The sequence below is a fragment of the Drosophila virilis genome, chromosome 2, assembly GCF_030788295.1.
Source record: "Drosophila virilis strain 15010-1051.87 chromosome 2, Dvir_AGI_RSII-ME, whole genome shotgun sequence".
In the NCBI taxonomy this organism is placed as follows: Eukaryota; Metazoa; Arthropoda; class Insecta; order Diptera; family Drosophilidae; genus Drosophila; species Drosophila virilis.
The window spans coordinates 7,386,548-7,403,032 of NC_091544.1; the positions used below are offsets into that span (position 1 = coordinate 7,386,548).

Consider the following 16,485-nt stretch of genomic DNA (forward strand, 5'->3'; position numbering starts at 1 on the left):
TATATGTGTATACACAAATATAAATTAATATGTTAAAAGTGCCCGTCTAGTAGATACCCTCTAAACATATACTTATACACACTAGCCCACGAACCGAACTTTATTTTCACTGCACAACTATGGCATGCATTTGTTTTCTAATACCAAAGCCCACCAATATATATTTAAATCCCAGCGGGAGGTGTCAAAATAATATACATCTGTGTATACTCTATAAAAGCTATCGATAATTGGGAGAGAAATATTCAATCAATATAAAGTATCTGCCGCTTATAGTAAAGTCGAACTGACGGCTACATAAAGTTGGCTCTTTATGAAGAAAGTATATATTTTATGTGTTTGGCAGAGCTTGCTTCTGCTTGTTACACAATTTTGTACAAAACCATCCTACCCATTCAATTAATTTCCATTTAATTCAGGGTATAGAAAACCAATTAAAATGTATTAAACGGTGCTGGTTCGCTACAAGTTGACATATTTAAAATATAATAAAAATAGATTGTATAATTTAAGCCAAAAGAAACTATCAGAAATATGCAATAAGTGTATGTGGCTCGGTTTTATTACTTATACATTTAAATATTCACAAATTGTATTTATTATATGGTTGTTAATTTTTCGAAATAATAAATTCAATTATACTTGCTTTGTGACTTTGCTAATGGCTGCTAAATTATTTATAACGAGCTGTTGATTTTTAATTAATAAAAATTTTAAGTTGCATTGACAGCGCGCCCCGACTAAAGGAAACCTAAGCGCCCGGGCGGTGTTGTCCCTTAAGCCGTATAATTAATTGTTTACTTCTCGCTCATCAAGTTTACACAAAAGTTCCATTTTCAGTGCCGTGTGTAGGCAGGGCGGGGGGGAAAATAAAGTTAACGCCCTCCTCGCGAGCCGCCGGCTGCTGCAGAACAAATAAACAACAGCAAACGAATTGTAGGCTCAACGCCTGCTAAATATAACGCGTTGAAAATTGTTCCAAAAAAAGAAAGAAAATAAAATATTATTTATAGCCAAAGCAACGAAGCAACAAAGCAACAGAGCAACAGAGCAAGAACAACAGCAGCTAATATACAAAATCACGCGTTGAACTATTTTCTGAATTTGAACATAAAGGGAAAATACTTTCAGCAGCAACTGTTGCCTGAAAATTCGAACTTAACGGATGTTAAAAACTAGGCTAGGAAAAAAGATACTTTTTTTACGATTTGTCATTTGTTCTCTTCTTTTTTCATATACCCTGTACTCATAGCTTGTATAAAAAACTCAAAATAACAATGTAATTGAAATTTTAAGAGTTCATTTCTTTTTGTCAGAGGTGCACAGGCTTATTAACCTTATCAATGTTTTCTGGCCACGCAATGCAAATTCAATTTGAAACTTTGACTTTCTGAATACACAAAAGGTATCTCCGGGTCGAGCACTCTCGCATAAAACAGTTCGTATTTGCTCGCACTTTTTTTTGGGGCCACCAGCAATTGTAACAGATCAATATGCCAATGTATTTGCGTCAGAATTGCATTCAAAAACAGCAAAATGTGCCTGCGGGCGTTAATATCGAGCGAAGAACGAAGTTGTTTTTTTTCACCCCCATTTGCTGGCGTATCCGGCCCGGGGGCAACGGCATCCATCGTTGCCTTCGGTTGCCCCTTCCGCCTGCTGTGAGTTGTTGTAAAAATAGTTGTTTGTAAACAAATGCAGGCTGGGAATGAAAGTGCTTTGACCTCGTCTGTGCCGTCTCTGAGCATTGTGACTATATCATTTTATGTATTTTTACCTGTGAGCAGCAGTGGCCCAATATATAAACCGCACAGTTTGGGAGTCATTGAGGTGCGTTTCAGTTCTCTTGGCAGGCAGCTGCGCCACGCCCACGCTTTCATGTCAGAAATGATCATTGACATTGTCGCGCTGAAGGTGTTTTATACCAACACACACAAACGCACGCAAACAAACACAGAGACACACCTCACAGGTGCTCTCACAGGTGTCGGCAGCTAAGAGCACCTCAGCATCTCAATATTGCTCTTCCCAGTGCACTAATTAGCTCTTTGAGACACACACGCACACACCTGCTGCTCCCTGAGTGGAAAAATTGAGAAAACTGTTTTTAGCTCTTGTTTTGCTTGTTGTTTCGTTGGCATTTCCCGAGTTTTTGCCATTTGATTTTCTTCTTTTCGACCGACTCGTCTTTTATTCATGGCTTCATTTCGAATGGCGGCGCTGCTTTCAAGGTAATTTTCTCAGTGTTATTAAAAACTTGTATATAAAAGGCAATTGTTAAAAGTAGTTGGCAATTGAAAGTGCATACAAAAGCTGTGAACAGCAAAAAATACATTCGAAGGTTCTGTTTAAATGTCACGTTAAATATTATACAAAATATATATATAATATTTTAAATTGAAACACATCAATATTGAATTCGTGTATAGCAATTAGTTGCATCCTCTCCGGAAAGTACCAATTAAGCGAGCAATTAACGCTTTGATATAATTATAAAGAACAACGATTTTAATTCATTTTATGCCATGCATTATGTGTATCACAAAAGGATTGCTGACACCTCCCCCGGCTCGACACTGCCTTCTCCTTGCGTGCGGCTGCCAGCGAATGTTTGGCCATGTGCCTGTCCACGCCCCATAAATATTATTTAATTATATATTTCTTTCTTAGCCATTAAAGTTATGTAGGTTATATTTTAAATAACCAATGAGAGTGGGCATCTCATCAAAACATCAAATGCCAGAATAACAAAACAAAAAGAAAAAAAAAAATAGAAGGAAAACACAGAAAAAGAAATGCTTCTAAAGAATTTCGCCTCGACCGGGGTCGCCATATGAGATATATAGAGAAAATATACAGATATGAAATATGTATTTATAGAAAATGTTGTCAAGACGTTTCTATATGCTAAGCCAAATAAACAAGCGTGTCAGCTAAGGGCACGCCAACGAAGAGGTTGCGGGTGTGCATGGACCCCATTTGAGGCCAAGGAAAACTATTTAATGCAATTATTGTTGTTACTTTGAGCTGAGCCAAAGGCGTTACATCATACGAGATTTAAACATTTATATTAAAAATTATATTAATTTAATTTTGTCGAACCCTGAATGATAAAGGATATATTAGAATAAATAAGCAAAGCTAAAATTAAATATAATCTAAGAATTGTGAACTTTAAAATTACCATCTTTTTATAAGACTCTTTAAAGTTTCGACTATTGCATTTTTATCTGGAGGACTTTTCTCAAATTTAAATTATGAAATTATAAGTCACACATATATACATTTATAAATATTTATTATGTACATTACGAACTCATTAATAGCTATAAATCTCATAAGTTCTGTCATTAATTGTTGGCCAAAAGATGAAATACCTCCGAAAAAGATTTGAAATAGCTTTGCAATTAAGTCAAAGTCATATGATTACAAAAATATCTTTCAAATTAAAATTTTATGTTCTATTATAAGTTGTTTTTAGCTGTAGCTGCACCTGAATACACATTGGATACATGTGAACATACCAGATATTAAATAGTATAAATTAATATCTTACAACTTGGATGGCTGTGGTTGTTGTTGTTGTTATTGCTGGTTCTAATGGCCCGTTGATTTACGGATCAACTTGGGCGCACGACATTTTAATGTGTGCCTCAATTTATATGCATTTATTATGGGGCGCCCGGACCAGCTAATAGCGGGCGGGGGCGACAGGCATACAAGCTGCATATTAATCATACGCACTGTTTAACGCTCGAGTTACCGAGAATAACGCTAGCGAAATCGACATCGACATCAACATTGAATGTCCGCGAGGCAGTTTAAGTAATCGAATTGCAGGCAGTCGCTCGCATTTCGATTTAAATGTCGGGTGCGCACTTCCTGGATTATCTCCGCCGTCAGCTGCATGCTGCCTGCTGATTGATGACAACGACGTCCCCGTCATGTGGACATGTTCCGTTGGGCACGGATTCGGTCACTAATTAGAGACGCATGTGGCAATCAATTCGCGTTGCAGTTGCTGGGCCATTTCAATGATTTTCGTTTCGTTGCGCATACGCCATGTTAGCCGTAGAACATTTTATTTTCGTTGGCCATTACAAAACCAACAAGAGCAGCATCAGAGCAAAGCGGGGGCGGCAAAACTCAAAACGTTTTAGTGAAAATAAATTGAAAATCTTTGGAACATGGTTTGATCTATAGTGTGTGTACAAATGCAAGTATGTGTGTGCGTGTGTGTGTGTGTGTGTTGTAGTTTATTTTGCGTGTTAGCGTTTGCTCTGATTTCTGTTGTGTTTTGCCTGGGAGCGCAGTTCTGCAACAGATGCCCGCATCGTGTCGTGTTGTTTGTTTTTTCTTTTGATTTTGTTTTTGTAAAAAACATGTTTCGCTTTGGCTGTCGAGCCACATTTTGATTGATTACACGAGTGCAGCAACAGACAATGGGGAAATAGCGGAGCACATGCTATAAAATGGTTGCAAAATGTTTCTGACAATCGCAGCTGCGTCTAACGACAATATATCTGTTGCAGTCTGTCAATAGCCAGGGGAGATATCGACTGCACAGACATAAAATCATCAAATTAACACCTCAACTAATCGCTCAGAAATCACACACAACAAAAGCCACCGGCGGTATGCCGCAAATGAAGCAAGCAGGCCACGCACAAGGCCTAATGCAATCCAATTATATTCATTTAAATTCCCACTTAAATAACTGCAACAACTATAATAATGCTGTCAGATAGCTGCCTGTTGAGTGCAGCCATTATAATTAATTGAATAGTCACAAACGGCACGATGCTAAGCTGCTTAACCGGAAAACAATTTGTTGCTGCCACAAATGCTTGCCACAATGGCAACAACTGCAAGCCAAAAACTATGCCTTGGCATGCCTGCAATATCAGCAGTATCATGAGCAGGATAAGCGGCTTCAGGCAGCGCCAGGACAAAGCCTGATCTGCTCAAATGACATAAATGGGATGCAGAGCTGGCGCTCAGATAAATTGCTAATAAGCCAAAGGCAAACCAGATGCAACAACAATAGCCAAGGCAGATAAAAAGTGTATCGATAGCAGTTTTAGCACAATCAAACAGCTCGCCGGGCTGGCCAGGGGCTGGGTGGCTGGGTTGGGTTCTGTCGTTTATTTTTAAGCATATTGAAAATCAGCTGAAAAGCAAGCGCAGCGAATGAATACAATTTTATTAAGTGAAAAATACGTAGCAGAAAACAACCCGCAACCAAAATAAACAACAGCGACAAGAACAACGACAGCCACAGCCATAGCCCAAGCTGAAGGCAAAGTCAAAGCGAAGGCAACACAAGTCCTTGGCAGTGGCAAAATTTGTATTTATACCAAAAAACTCAAAAAGGGTCAGTAAGGGTATGTTGAGTTCTATGTGAATGTAAACAAGCCAGCGATAATTAGGTGTTAAATAATCAAATTTATTACTCATACGTCATGTGGTTCAATATATTAACGTGAGCTTGAATTTAGTTTGCAGACAAATAAAATACTGTTTTTTCTTAGAATCTATTAAATATTTTAAGGGGTTCCCAAAGTCAGTACAAACTAGCACAATATCAGTCTAAGGTGATATTAATTTTGTATAGAGTATCTTTTAGTTGAGCTCATCGAGCAGCATTTCAACTTTTTTAGCTTTTCGCTTGTTTCTTTATTTCCCTCAACGAGTTGCGGGTGCCGCCCGTAGCGAGCCACAGGCGGTGCAGGGGGCGGCAACCGATTGAAAGATGCGTTGAAGTGTTGGCAGCGACTTCGACGTTGACGTCGACGCCAATTCACCTTGAACCACACGCACAACAACCGCAGTCGCTGCGACTGTGACTGCGACTGCGACAGCGACTTAGCAGCAGACACAATTAAGTGCAAAGAAAACGGAAGCAGGCGACAAAATTTTACGGGCTGACAGATACGTTGGCGGCATCTTTTTACATAAAAGATTGACAAGTGATTTTCACACCTACACAAAAAACACACACACATACATGTGAAGAAGACAGGAGCAGCAGCACAACAACAACAATGGAGATTATGGGTACAGCTTAAGACCATTGAGAAGTTTGTAAAAATGATAGCTTTTTGTTCGGGGATCAGTGCAAAAATTATTGCTGTAAGCTCGACAAAAGCTTATTGGGACTTTAATTTGCTTGACGAAATGTGCAGCTTACCTTTTCATCTAGTATAGCCATGGTTGGAGCTTTGTCTAATCCGCTTTAAAATACAAATCCCTGAAATTCCCGAATGTTGCCAGTTGTTAGTCGGCAATTGTTAGTTGGGCAGTTGCGCAATTCGCGATCGAACGCAAATATCAAAAGAAATATTTATTTATTTTTGTATTGTAATTTTACAATATTATTGTGCTGCTCACCCACGCACACACATACACACACGCACACACACACACACACACCGAGGCGCGACGAGAGCTGAGGCGGGCTGTTTCGATAGGTCGCACGTCACAAACTACGCAAAATGCGCACAGAAAATTCGCATAAAAACTAATCTATTTATTTAGCTGACTGGCTCGCCTCCATTAGTGCCATTCCAGCAATAAATCAATTGTTTTTTTTTATTTGGTATATTCTCGAATTTGCTTAGCTTATTTGTTTGTTGCTTGTTCGCGCAGCGCCTTTTGTTTTTGAGTCTTGTAATGCAACTGAAATCGAAGCAACATCCAAATGCAATCAAAGTGCTGCAGTTCAATCGACGTTTTCTTCTTTCGAGTGGCTTTTTGTTCTTTCGTTCGGGGTCCGCAGCCAAATAAATTGCAATGCGCCATTACACAGGTACATACGAATGCGCTTACATACTTGCCCTGGCGATGGGCTCGGGGCGGGGTAGGTGAGGATGGCTACGGCCTGGCCAAGTGCATCACAACTTTCGATTTCTAGCGCTTTGTCTTGTGCTGACAAATTTTTGGCATATTTGCTAATATTTGCGGCAGCTGTTTAGCATATTTTATTGTGGCAAGGAAATGACTGAAATGCCATTGACTTGGTCATAACAATAAGCCAAAGGTGGGCAAAGGGATGGGGCTATTCAAAATTCACACAATTATAGATATTTAAAAATTCTTAACAAAATCAGTAGAATATAAAATGAAAACATATTGAACAAATATTTACTTAAATATATGTAAATAAATAAATACAATACTTTCTAATAACTCCTAAAACAACAACCCCAAATGTCGCAGAAATAACTGGTAAAATATCGATTTTTTTTTTCAATTGCAAATTTCAAAAGTTGTCAACAAGGAACTTGGGAATGAGAAAATGCAACGAGGCAACAAGGAAAAGTCGCAAACAGATCAATCTTTCATTATTAATTTAACGTCAGAAATCATTTGCAAAAGTCGGAAGCAAATGTTTAATCAACAAAAAATTAAAATATTAAAAATCATCTTCAATTTAGAATAATTTGTTTTCCTTGTTACGCGTTTAACCTCAAGTGTTTGGCGTATAAAAAGAATCTCTTAATATTGAATATGTAAGAAAATCCTGATGATGACAAGTGACACATTTGTCATTTCTGCTCTTCAGCAAACATACTGCAAACAACTTAGAGCAAATATTCACAGGGTAAAGAAAAACCAGATGGTACACCGAAGAATTAGATACGCTTGTAGAAGTTATTCTACCCAAAATCGTATTGGTATTACTTATGTTCAGAGCAAAGTGAACCTCGTTCCCACAACAAGCTTCTGATTTAGTAGTCCGATGCGGCAGACTTCCATATATTATGTATGTGCTTGCTGAGTGTGCAATTATTTTAGAGACATTCAGTGACATGCTCATAGTACCCTTTTTGAGGGTACAAAGAGATAAGCACGTGGCATGTGAAAATCGTGGCCCATATTTCAAGCGGAATATGTCAAGTGTCGCACAGTGAAACACGAACTGGATTAAATGTCGATTGCAGCCGCTTCTACAGCGCGTCAAAGCTGTGTATATGAATATTAATGTGGATTATTTATTTACGATGTGCGGTGCAGCAAATCACGCTTTGCTTTGGATAAATAAGCAGCTGTCCGTTGACTCTAAATTATTAATTAGGTTATCCAAATGGTCGGTGGGTAAGCAACAACAAAACTGGCCAAAAAACATATTGCAATTAATGAAGTAAACAAAATTGCGGCGGGCATAGAAATTGAAAGCGCCACTTTTGCTTTTAAACTAGAACATTGCGTTTAATTGGGGGTCTCAATTAAATGCTGTGTTTAATTCAAATCGAAGATTGATTTCACAGCCCCCAATATCAAGAGCTCTTCAGTTCATTTGAGTAGGCTCATTAAATGTATAAGGCCAACTATTTCCATCAGCCACTCACTTAAAGCTTAACCTACTTACAAAATTTCAGGCACAAACAAAGCCTCCATAATTTGCTTTCAACAATGTCAAAAGAGTTATTTGAATTTGTTGCTTGTCAACGTTAATTCTAGTTAATTCTGTTTAATTTAAAGGAAATTATTAGTTTTGCAACTAAGTGAAACGTTCTGAAAATAAAACTTAGAGTGATTACAAAATGTAGAGTACATTTTGAAGTACATAAATAAAAGCTTATTAAGTTAGCATTTCCTCAAAAAAAAAATGTAGACTGTAATCAATTTATTTAGAGTTAATATTAATTTTAAATAATAAACAATTTATCTCCAGTTTTAGTTTTAGTCATAAATTTTACTCTCATCTTGATTGCACACTCTGTGCAGAGTATTGCATTGTCGGTTAGTGAAAGCAGCTTTTGCTGCTTTCCACTTATAATTTGGATTATTTGTTAAATTCCGCCAATTTGAATGCTCTCCGTGCACATTTGGACTATTTCCGTTTCCATTTGGCATTCAACAGTATCGACTCCTAGCTGTCCCTCCTGTTTAGGGCCGGCTTAGTTAATTGCGTTTCAACCCATTTGCATTTGCCGTTGTCAGACATATTCAACAGACAACTGGCACAGCTGGCAGATCAAGCTGTTGTCTACAATGCGTTGAATTTACTCAATTTGCAAATTTCCTCATTGATTTGCCAACAGACAACGGTGACGAGGGCAGTCGGAGGCCCGAAGGCGACGGGTTGCAATGCCCTGGCTTCTGAAACTTTGGTGTGTGTGATAGTATGTGTGCTAATGTGTGTGTGTATGTATGTGTGTGTGTGTGTTGGGAATACATTTTGGCCTGAGCCATTGGATTGATACATAGCTGAAGCGGGCAGCGGGCGACGGTTGGCGGTTGCCAGCTTGCAAAACTACGCAAAACATTTTGTAAATTGAATTTGTATTTTGAGTTTCGGGCGGCGCACACAAAATGTAGTTGAATTAAGTAAATATCAATTGAATATCCGCCTGCGGTGGCGGAAGTTTATGGCAGGCAATAAAATTATTTGCTTGCCCAGTTGATATAGCATTGTTGTTGTTATCGTTGTTGTTGTTGTTGTTGTTGTTGTTGAGGTTGCAACAACAACAACAACAACTTAAAAAGTAAACTCTTTGCGTAGACTGGCGGGCAAAGTTTCCGTTGCGGCAGGTCAAAATCAAAAGCATTGCACAGATTTTCTTTGTGGCATTAATAAATAAATCAGTGTGGGCCAGGCAACTTATGAAAAGCGCCTGTAAATTACAAGAGATATGCCACTCATAAAACTGATTTATGCCAAGCACAATGGCAACAAACAATGCTCACGTTCGACGCATATCGTGCAAAAATTGCGTTGCTCAAAAGTTAAACAGCGGCCGACTGCCAAAATAAATGGCACGTTTATCATACGCCCAGTGAGCCAGCCCAGTGCGTTCAACAATTTGGCAGCTGTATTTATATACCACAAACACGCACACTCATATACACACACTCACACACACACACACATATATATAGTGATGTGTGGGGGCATCGTTTTTGAACATATGAACATTTTGTATATGTCACGTCCCCCTGTCCGCTGCGCGGCCCGCCCTGACGCACTGGCATACTTAGACTATGGCTATGTTTTGCTTGATGTTTTCGCGTTTGCTTTTCAATTATATAAACATATTTAGATTATATTCAGTTAACACTCATACACACACATGCACGCATACACAGGCACAGCCGCATATGTTGTGCGTGTGTGCATTAAAATTATAAATTGTTTGCTCAGCAAAAAGCAACCAAATAAATAAATTCAAAAGAATGAACGCCATGAAACGAAACGAAAAACGAAAAACAAACGCCAAGCGCATAAATAGCTGACCAAAATCCACCAGAACCGAGCGGACAGCATTTGGAGCTGGCTGGGCGAACGCGTCGTATGCGCAATGGGAGGCGGCCGCCTTGAGAGAGCTGCAACAAATGAATGAAAACCAAGTGGCCGAAGCATGACATTGAATTGTTTTTGACTTGTTTTGTCACACCTAAATGCCATAATCATGTGAAAAATACATACCACATAAATCGGCGTACCTCATATATAATTATGTATGCGTGTGTGTGCATAAGTGTGATGACGCGTGTAAATTATTTTGTGTGGTCTTCTTGTTGAGGCGCCAGCCCCGTTGACAGCTGTCAATGCGACTGACGCACAGGGCTGTGGCCCAGGAATTGGTTAAGGCAATGGGCCAGGGTCAGACACAGATTTCGACCTTATAACGCCCAAAATCAAATCAGGCAATGCCAAGTTGACCACGCGTTGACCAAATATTTGCTGCGGTTAAGCTTTGAGCCAATGAAATTCCATTCATGTGTTTGACCGTTTATCTAGCTGTGTGTTTCTCTATCTACATATAGCTATGTCTAATTATGTGTGTGTGTGTGTGTGTGTGTGTGTGTGTGTGTGTGTGTGTGTGTGTTTGTGCTGGTGTGTGATTGTTCACGCCTTGCTGCACTAATTGGCATGCCTCATTGGGCGCCCCCTTCGCTGTCTGCTCAGACGGGGCAATATAATTGCTAATCTATTTTGCTTACTGCATAAATACATTAGCAAATTAGCAAAATCAACATCAAGGCGGTCAGGAAACTGCAGTTAAATCAACTGTAAAATTTATGGCATGTGTCAAATCTCATATGTTGTTCATTAAACACATTTCGCATTCTCAATTTGAACTCTGCCAGAGTCACGTAGCACTGTGGTAGATTCCAGCAGCAAGCATAAAAATGACAAAAATGCCACGTGCCTCATTAAGGACATGCTAAGAAGCCGGCCCACAACGGACACACGTAACACAATTAGCCGACCTGTGGCAGGGTCAACACAAACAGGCAACATACACATGCCGCAGGCTGAAGATAAGAGCCACGCACACAACGAAGCAACAAGCGCAATAAGGGGCAAAAAACAGTGTTGTATAGTGGTTATAGTGGTTTCATAAGACAAAGCAACACTAAATTTTTACAAAATTAATCAATACTCAATTTAAAATGCAAAAATTACAATTATTTAAAATGTATTTATGTTTCTTCATAAAAAGTGTTGAATGCCTTGAAACATTTATCAAGGCTCAATAAAACCAACCCAGTAAAACGCACATACAATAAAAACAAAACGATGTATCCAAGAAAAACAAAATAAGTGTTAATTAAGAGTATTTTTACTCTTTTTCAACACTAAGAAAGCTTTTGGTACTGCTCAAATGACACATGCCGCTTTCAGCTCGTGCCATTTGGGCATTCGCGTTGTCCAAATCTACATCCATGTGCGTGTGACGCATACATTTTCATTTCGTTTAACATTTGAGCCACATAAAATGTCAAAGGACATGGTAGAAAATGGTAGCTCAGCCCCTTCGGGCAAAGGCAATGTAAATTTAATTTGGCTGCCATAAAATTGAACGAATCTAACGCACAGACGATCATAAAACAGCGACAGCAAATCAATTTTAGACGGCCTATATAAAGACGAGATGCCGCACGCGTCGCTGCCGCGCCAAACCGGAAGTGCAATTTGTAATTAGTGCAACAAAATTTGTAGCAATTAATTGCAATGCGCCTGCTCGCCGCTCGCCTCCGTCGCCTGCGGCTTGTGCGCCAGACCGCAAGACACGGAAACCTCATTTTTTTTTTGCGACTTTCCTAGCCAACGCAGAATTTATTGCATTTAATTTGCAGTTGTTTTTTTTTTGTTTTTGCAATTCGTTTTTAATTTGTATCATATTTTGATTTGTTGTTGTTTCTTGTAGTTGTTGTTTTTTATATGTACTTATATTCTTTCTTGGCAGCTCTCGCAGCGCATTAAGTGATTTGTGCTTAACAATAATTTTTGTTTTTTGTGTCAATTTTGTTTTCTGTTTTTTGATATTCGTAATTTGCGCCGAAATCAAACAGCTGCAAAATTTGTGATTTTGTGCCAGGCGTTGTCGCCTGTATAAAGTGTGGCTGAACCAGATATTTACCATATACTGTGCATACACACAGATCAACATAATATATATACACACACACACACACACACGAATATGCATATAACGTATGTACAATGGCCGTATAATAAACACATATATGATGATTTATGGCATTTCTACGGCTATATAAACAATTTGTTAAGACGCACACAATGAAATATTATTTTAAGTTAAGAAATCATTTTGACATGTTTTGGCTAGTACCAAGAGTGCCTTGTATAGGGTAATTATTCCGTAGTCTTAACCAACTTTTGTCTTGCACTCACCTCGGTTATTTTCATGGTACGCTTAACGGTCTTGCGGGTGACTTCGGTTGTCTCCTCAACAACATCGCCATCCTCATCGATGGTTTCGGTGACCATTTTCTCGCTCTCGCCGGGTATTATCTCCTCGGTGCGTTCCGTAACAACGCTGCTTTTGCTCTCCGCATCGGCAGCTGGCACCGAATCGGGACTGGCCTGCTCCTCGGAGGCAGCAACAATATCCTCATTGTCCGACATGTTTGCTAATTGTTTGTTAACTATATTAAAGGCTTTCACTTGTTAATGTGTGTTTGGTTGTTTTTTTCTGTTGTTGTTGTTGTTTTCAACGTCACTTTCACTTGGTTCGGCGTTTGCTCACTAAATTTTGAACTATAGCGACTATAGCGGCCCACCGACACGCACACTGGGGCAGCACAGACACACAATAGAGAATTTCTCAACTTGTTTCGCCTGAAAAAAAGCAACCCAAAATGAATATATATATATATGTATGAATATATATATTTTTCTTTTGCTGCTATATGCTTTTTGGCCGCTCTGGGTTATTATATAAACAATAGAAATTTTTTCACTGCTAACGTTGACTATCACGATCAGGATCACGATTACGTTTGCGATCACGTTAGAGATTACGTTTACTTGTATTTGGGAATCTTGAAACTGATTTCGATATTGAGAACTCAAGTGCTCCTTGAGATGATCACGGGCGCTGGCTGTGCTTGACACTGCGAGAGTGAGCGCTCAGCCAGCGACAACGAAAGGCGCGACAACAACGCGCAACCCACAACGAACAACGACAACGGAGAACGACAACGCACAACGAAAAACGAACAACGAACAACGAACAACGAACAACAAACAACGGATAAGGAAGCACACGACAATGCTGTATGCTGAGACAGAGGTGGTGACAACTACGACAAGCGGACGCACGACAAATTGCCAAATGAAACAAAGTGAATATTTTTGTACAATTAAAAACGCATAATTCGAGAACAAAATTCAGTTTGTTTCACTTGTGCAGCAATAAATTGAAAATAATCAGCGAGCAGCGCCCAGCGACAACGCACGAGGCAAATTACACGATTCTGAGGCTTCTGTCCCGATCGATGGCACTGCTCGCCGTCTGGCCTGCCACCGGAACCATCGCCGTCGCCGGAGAGCGACCAAAATACCAAATACAATACATACGACTAGTTGGACATGAACTGTCTATGTGTCTGCATCTATGTGTATATTAATATCAATGTGCGTGTGTTAGTGTGTTCTGTGTGCTTTCCCGGCGAGCGAGATGCCCAACTGTTTGGGATCACCAAAATAGTCTCAGCCAGGCCCAAGTGCGAGCGGGCCGGCCATAGTCAATGTCCGCTCTTTGGCATCTCTGACGTCTGATGCTGCTGCTGCTGCTGCTGCTGCTGCTCGCTCTGAATTTTGATTTGAATGTTGACGTTCAATTCAATATTTTGGGCGAGCAGCTGCTGCTAATTGTTCGACTGCTGCAAGTGCTGCTGAGTCCAAATCTGAGACGAAATTTGAAAGCTTCTGTATGCTCAACGGGCTGCAATTAGTGCTGCTGGCCAAAGCGTGAACCGTGACGCATGTCAAATCTGTAACTGGCCCTCTCTCCCACCCGCCCTAGCCCCACCGCTCCACGTGCGTCGTTTGCGCTATTTTGGTACGCACCCCGCGCCCGCTTCTAGACAATTCGGAGCATAAGAAAGGAGAGCAATTGCGAGAGAGCGACGACAGACAAATACCCTTGCACTCGGCCTTTGCTTGTGCGTATTTAGTTAACAAATTTTCCAAAAACTGAAATTCTATCAATATAAATGAAATTAATAATATTTAAATAACTACATATCATTAACTCAATTTAAAAATGTAATTATTATAGTAGTTAAAATAAATTAATATACCCTTTAGTTTCTTATAGGTTATTTTGTGGAAATTAGCAAATAGAAAAGGAAAATCCTTTAAAATATAAATAAAAAGTTTATTTTATACGCTTGATTATTTTCTCCATTTTTTTTTTTTTTATATACTTCTTTTAGAGATACAAGCTTTTAGACTCGATACTTAAGCTGTTATGCCCACAGTTAGGGTATTTAAAAGAGAAAATACATAATATAAACAGGCTGTTGGGGGATAGGGAGTGGGATTGGTACTGGGACTGGGCCATTGCTCGCGTCTGCCGATGCCTCGTCCCGCGCAATCCGGCGGGTCTCTGGCTGTCTGGCCGTTTGGCCCAGAGGCATTTGCTGTGCCCGGCGTTCGACAGGCGAACCGAATTGCATTTGGCATATGAGTGCATACAGGGTGTCCAATAGTCTGGCACAACTATCGGGTGCGATATATTTTTCATTCATGCTGCTGCCGTGCGAACTTCCTGTATAATCGACTGCAAGATATATGAAAGACAAGTGCTCCGTTGTGCAAACAAAGCGCCAAATAAACGCAAGACATGAAATATTCTAAAATTAATGCTCGACAAATGTCTTTTTGGCCGCGCAGCGCAACAAGATGCCCAAACAACACAAGACGAGACAAGTATCTGCACGCGCTTGTACGAAGAAACAGCTACAGATACAGATACAGCTGCTGGCCGTATGTCTGAAGATACATGGCTGATTATACTACTTGTCTATTATGACTCGAGCAGTTGTAATTGGGTCCGCATTGCGTGGAAGTTTATCAAAGCGGCAGCCTCTAAGCAAATTACAGAGCAACAGGCAAAGTATAATTTTTGTAGGATAATAAGCAGCTGCTTGACAAAAAGTCAGCGCTCAAATATGATTAACAAGTAATGCCTTTGTCAACAGTTCGCTGTGGGTTGTGGTATGACGCCAACGCCAGCGTCAGAGTTGAAAATTATATGGAAAATCTTTAATAATAAAATGCAAGCGTAAATAAATTAAAGGGAGGTCAGACAGCAAGGGGCAGGCGCACAAGGGGTAATAAAACAAAGCGAAGACAGTCGCAAAATAAAAATATATAAATGGAAGACAACATAAAGAATAACTCGCTCATGTGAAGGATGCAAGCGGAACTGAGTCGCCTCACCCCTTGGCCCTGGCTCATTCTCCGTAAATCTCACGCAGTTACACAGTTGTAAATTGCACAAAGTTATTGAAGTACTTTTTATTATAATACCAACAAGCTGGCGTTCCTTTCTCCGGCAAGTGTCGTTGACTTGCGCTGACCCAGGAGCACAGCCACGGGCCAAGATGATGAGATAAAGCACAGACACAGCCAGACAAACGGAAGGCGCCTTAATGCCTTACGAGTAGCTTCGTTAGAAGCATGTGTTCCCTTCACAAAGGCCATTTGCAATGAAATGAAAACTTTTGCCAATCGACGCTGTGATGCAAAACAGAGAAACGATTCATTTTTTGTCGACTTCGATTCTGTGAAGTTGCAATTTAAAGAAAAAATTGCACTGTTGAACTGATAACTAGACAAATCTCATCTATAGATGGGCAGCAAGTGTTCATACTCAATGTTTCCATAAAATTAATGCGAACCTGCCAAATTTTTAACGTATAATTATAATTTGATATATGAAGATCGCATAATAAAATTTTAAAGACGGAGCAGAGATTTGATTTGTGGCTTTGATCTTAAGTTTTCCACCTTTTTGGCTTAATTAATATCTGCATTAAAAGATCCATCCGAGCCGTATCATAATTTTCTAATTAAAATTTTTGAGGCAAATCGAGCATCAAATATATATTTGCCTTGGCGCCAGCTATGCTAATTATTTAATATATTTGCTAGGTTTCACTTGGATATTTAATTTAAAAATGTTTTCTTGACAGACAAATATAATAATTCGAAATTTG

General features: G+C 39.5%; 1 protein-coding gene and 1 long non-coding RNA gene across 8 annotated transcripts in view; one reads left to right on the forward strand and one right to left on the reverse strand.

Moving 5' to 3' along the window:
• tmod (tropomodulin) overlaps nt 1-13,371 on the reverse strand; it is a 48,700-nt gene extending 35,329 nt beyond the window's left edge. For 2 of the 7 annotated variants that reach the window (XM_070207503.1, XM_032439464.2), the window contains exon 1: nt 12,650-13,370. In XM_070207503.1, the coding sequence (XP_070063604.1) occupies nt 12,650-12,883 (234 nt within the window). In that variant the 5' untranslated portion in view covers nt 12,884-13,370. Of the gene's footprint in view, nt 1-6,190; nt 6,650-12,649 lie in introns of those variants that run through there. The other 5 variants (XM_015172238.3, XM_032439470.2, XM_070207508.1 and 2 more) reach the window with 4 other exon arrangements.
• A 16-nt stretch (nt 13,372-13,387) lies between these two features.
• LOC138910971 (uncharacterized) lies at nt 13,388-14,578 on the forward strand. The gene is made up of 2 exons (XR_011416221.1): nt 13,388-13,602; nt 13,671-14,578. It is a non-coding gene; the product is annotated as an uncharacterized lncRNA (long non-coding RNA).
• Nucleotides 14,579-16,485: the final 1,907 nt, after the last annotated feature.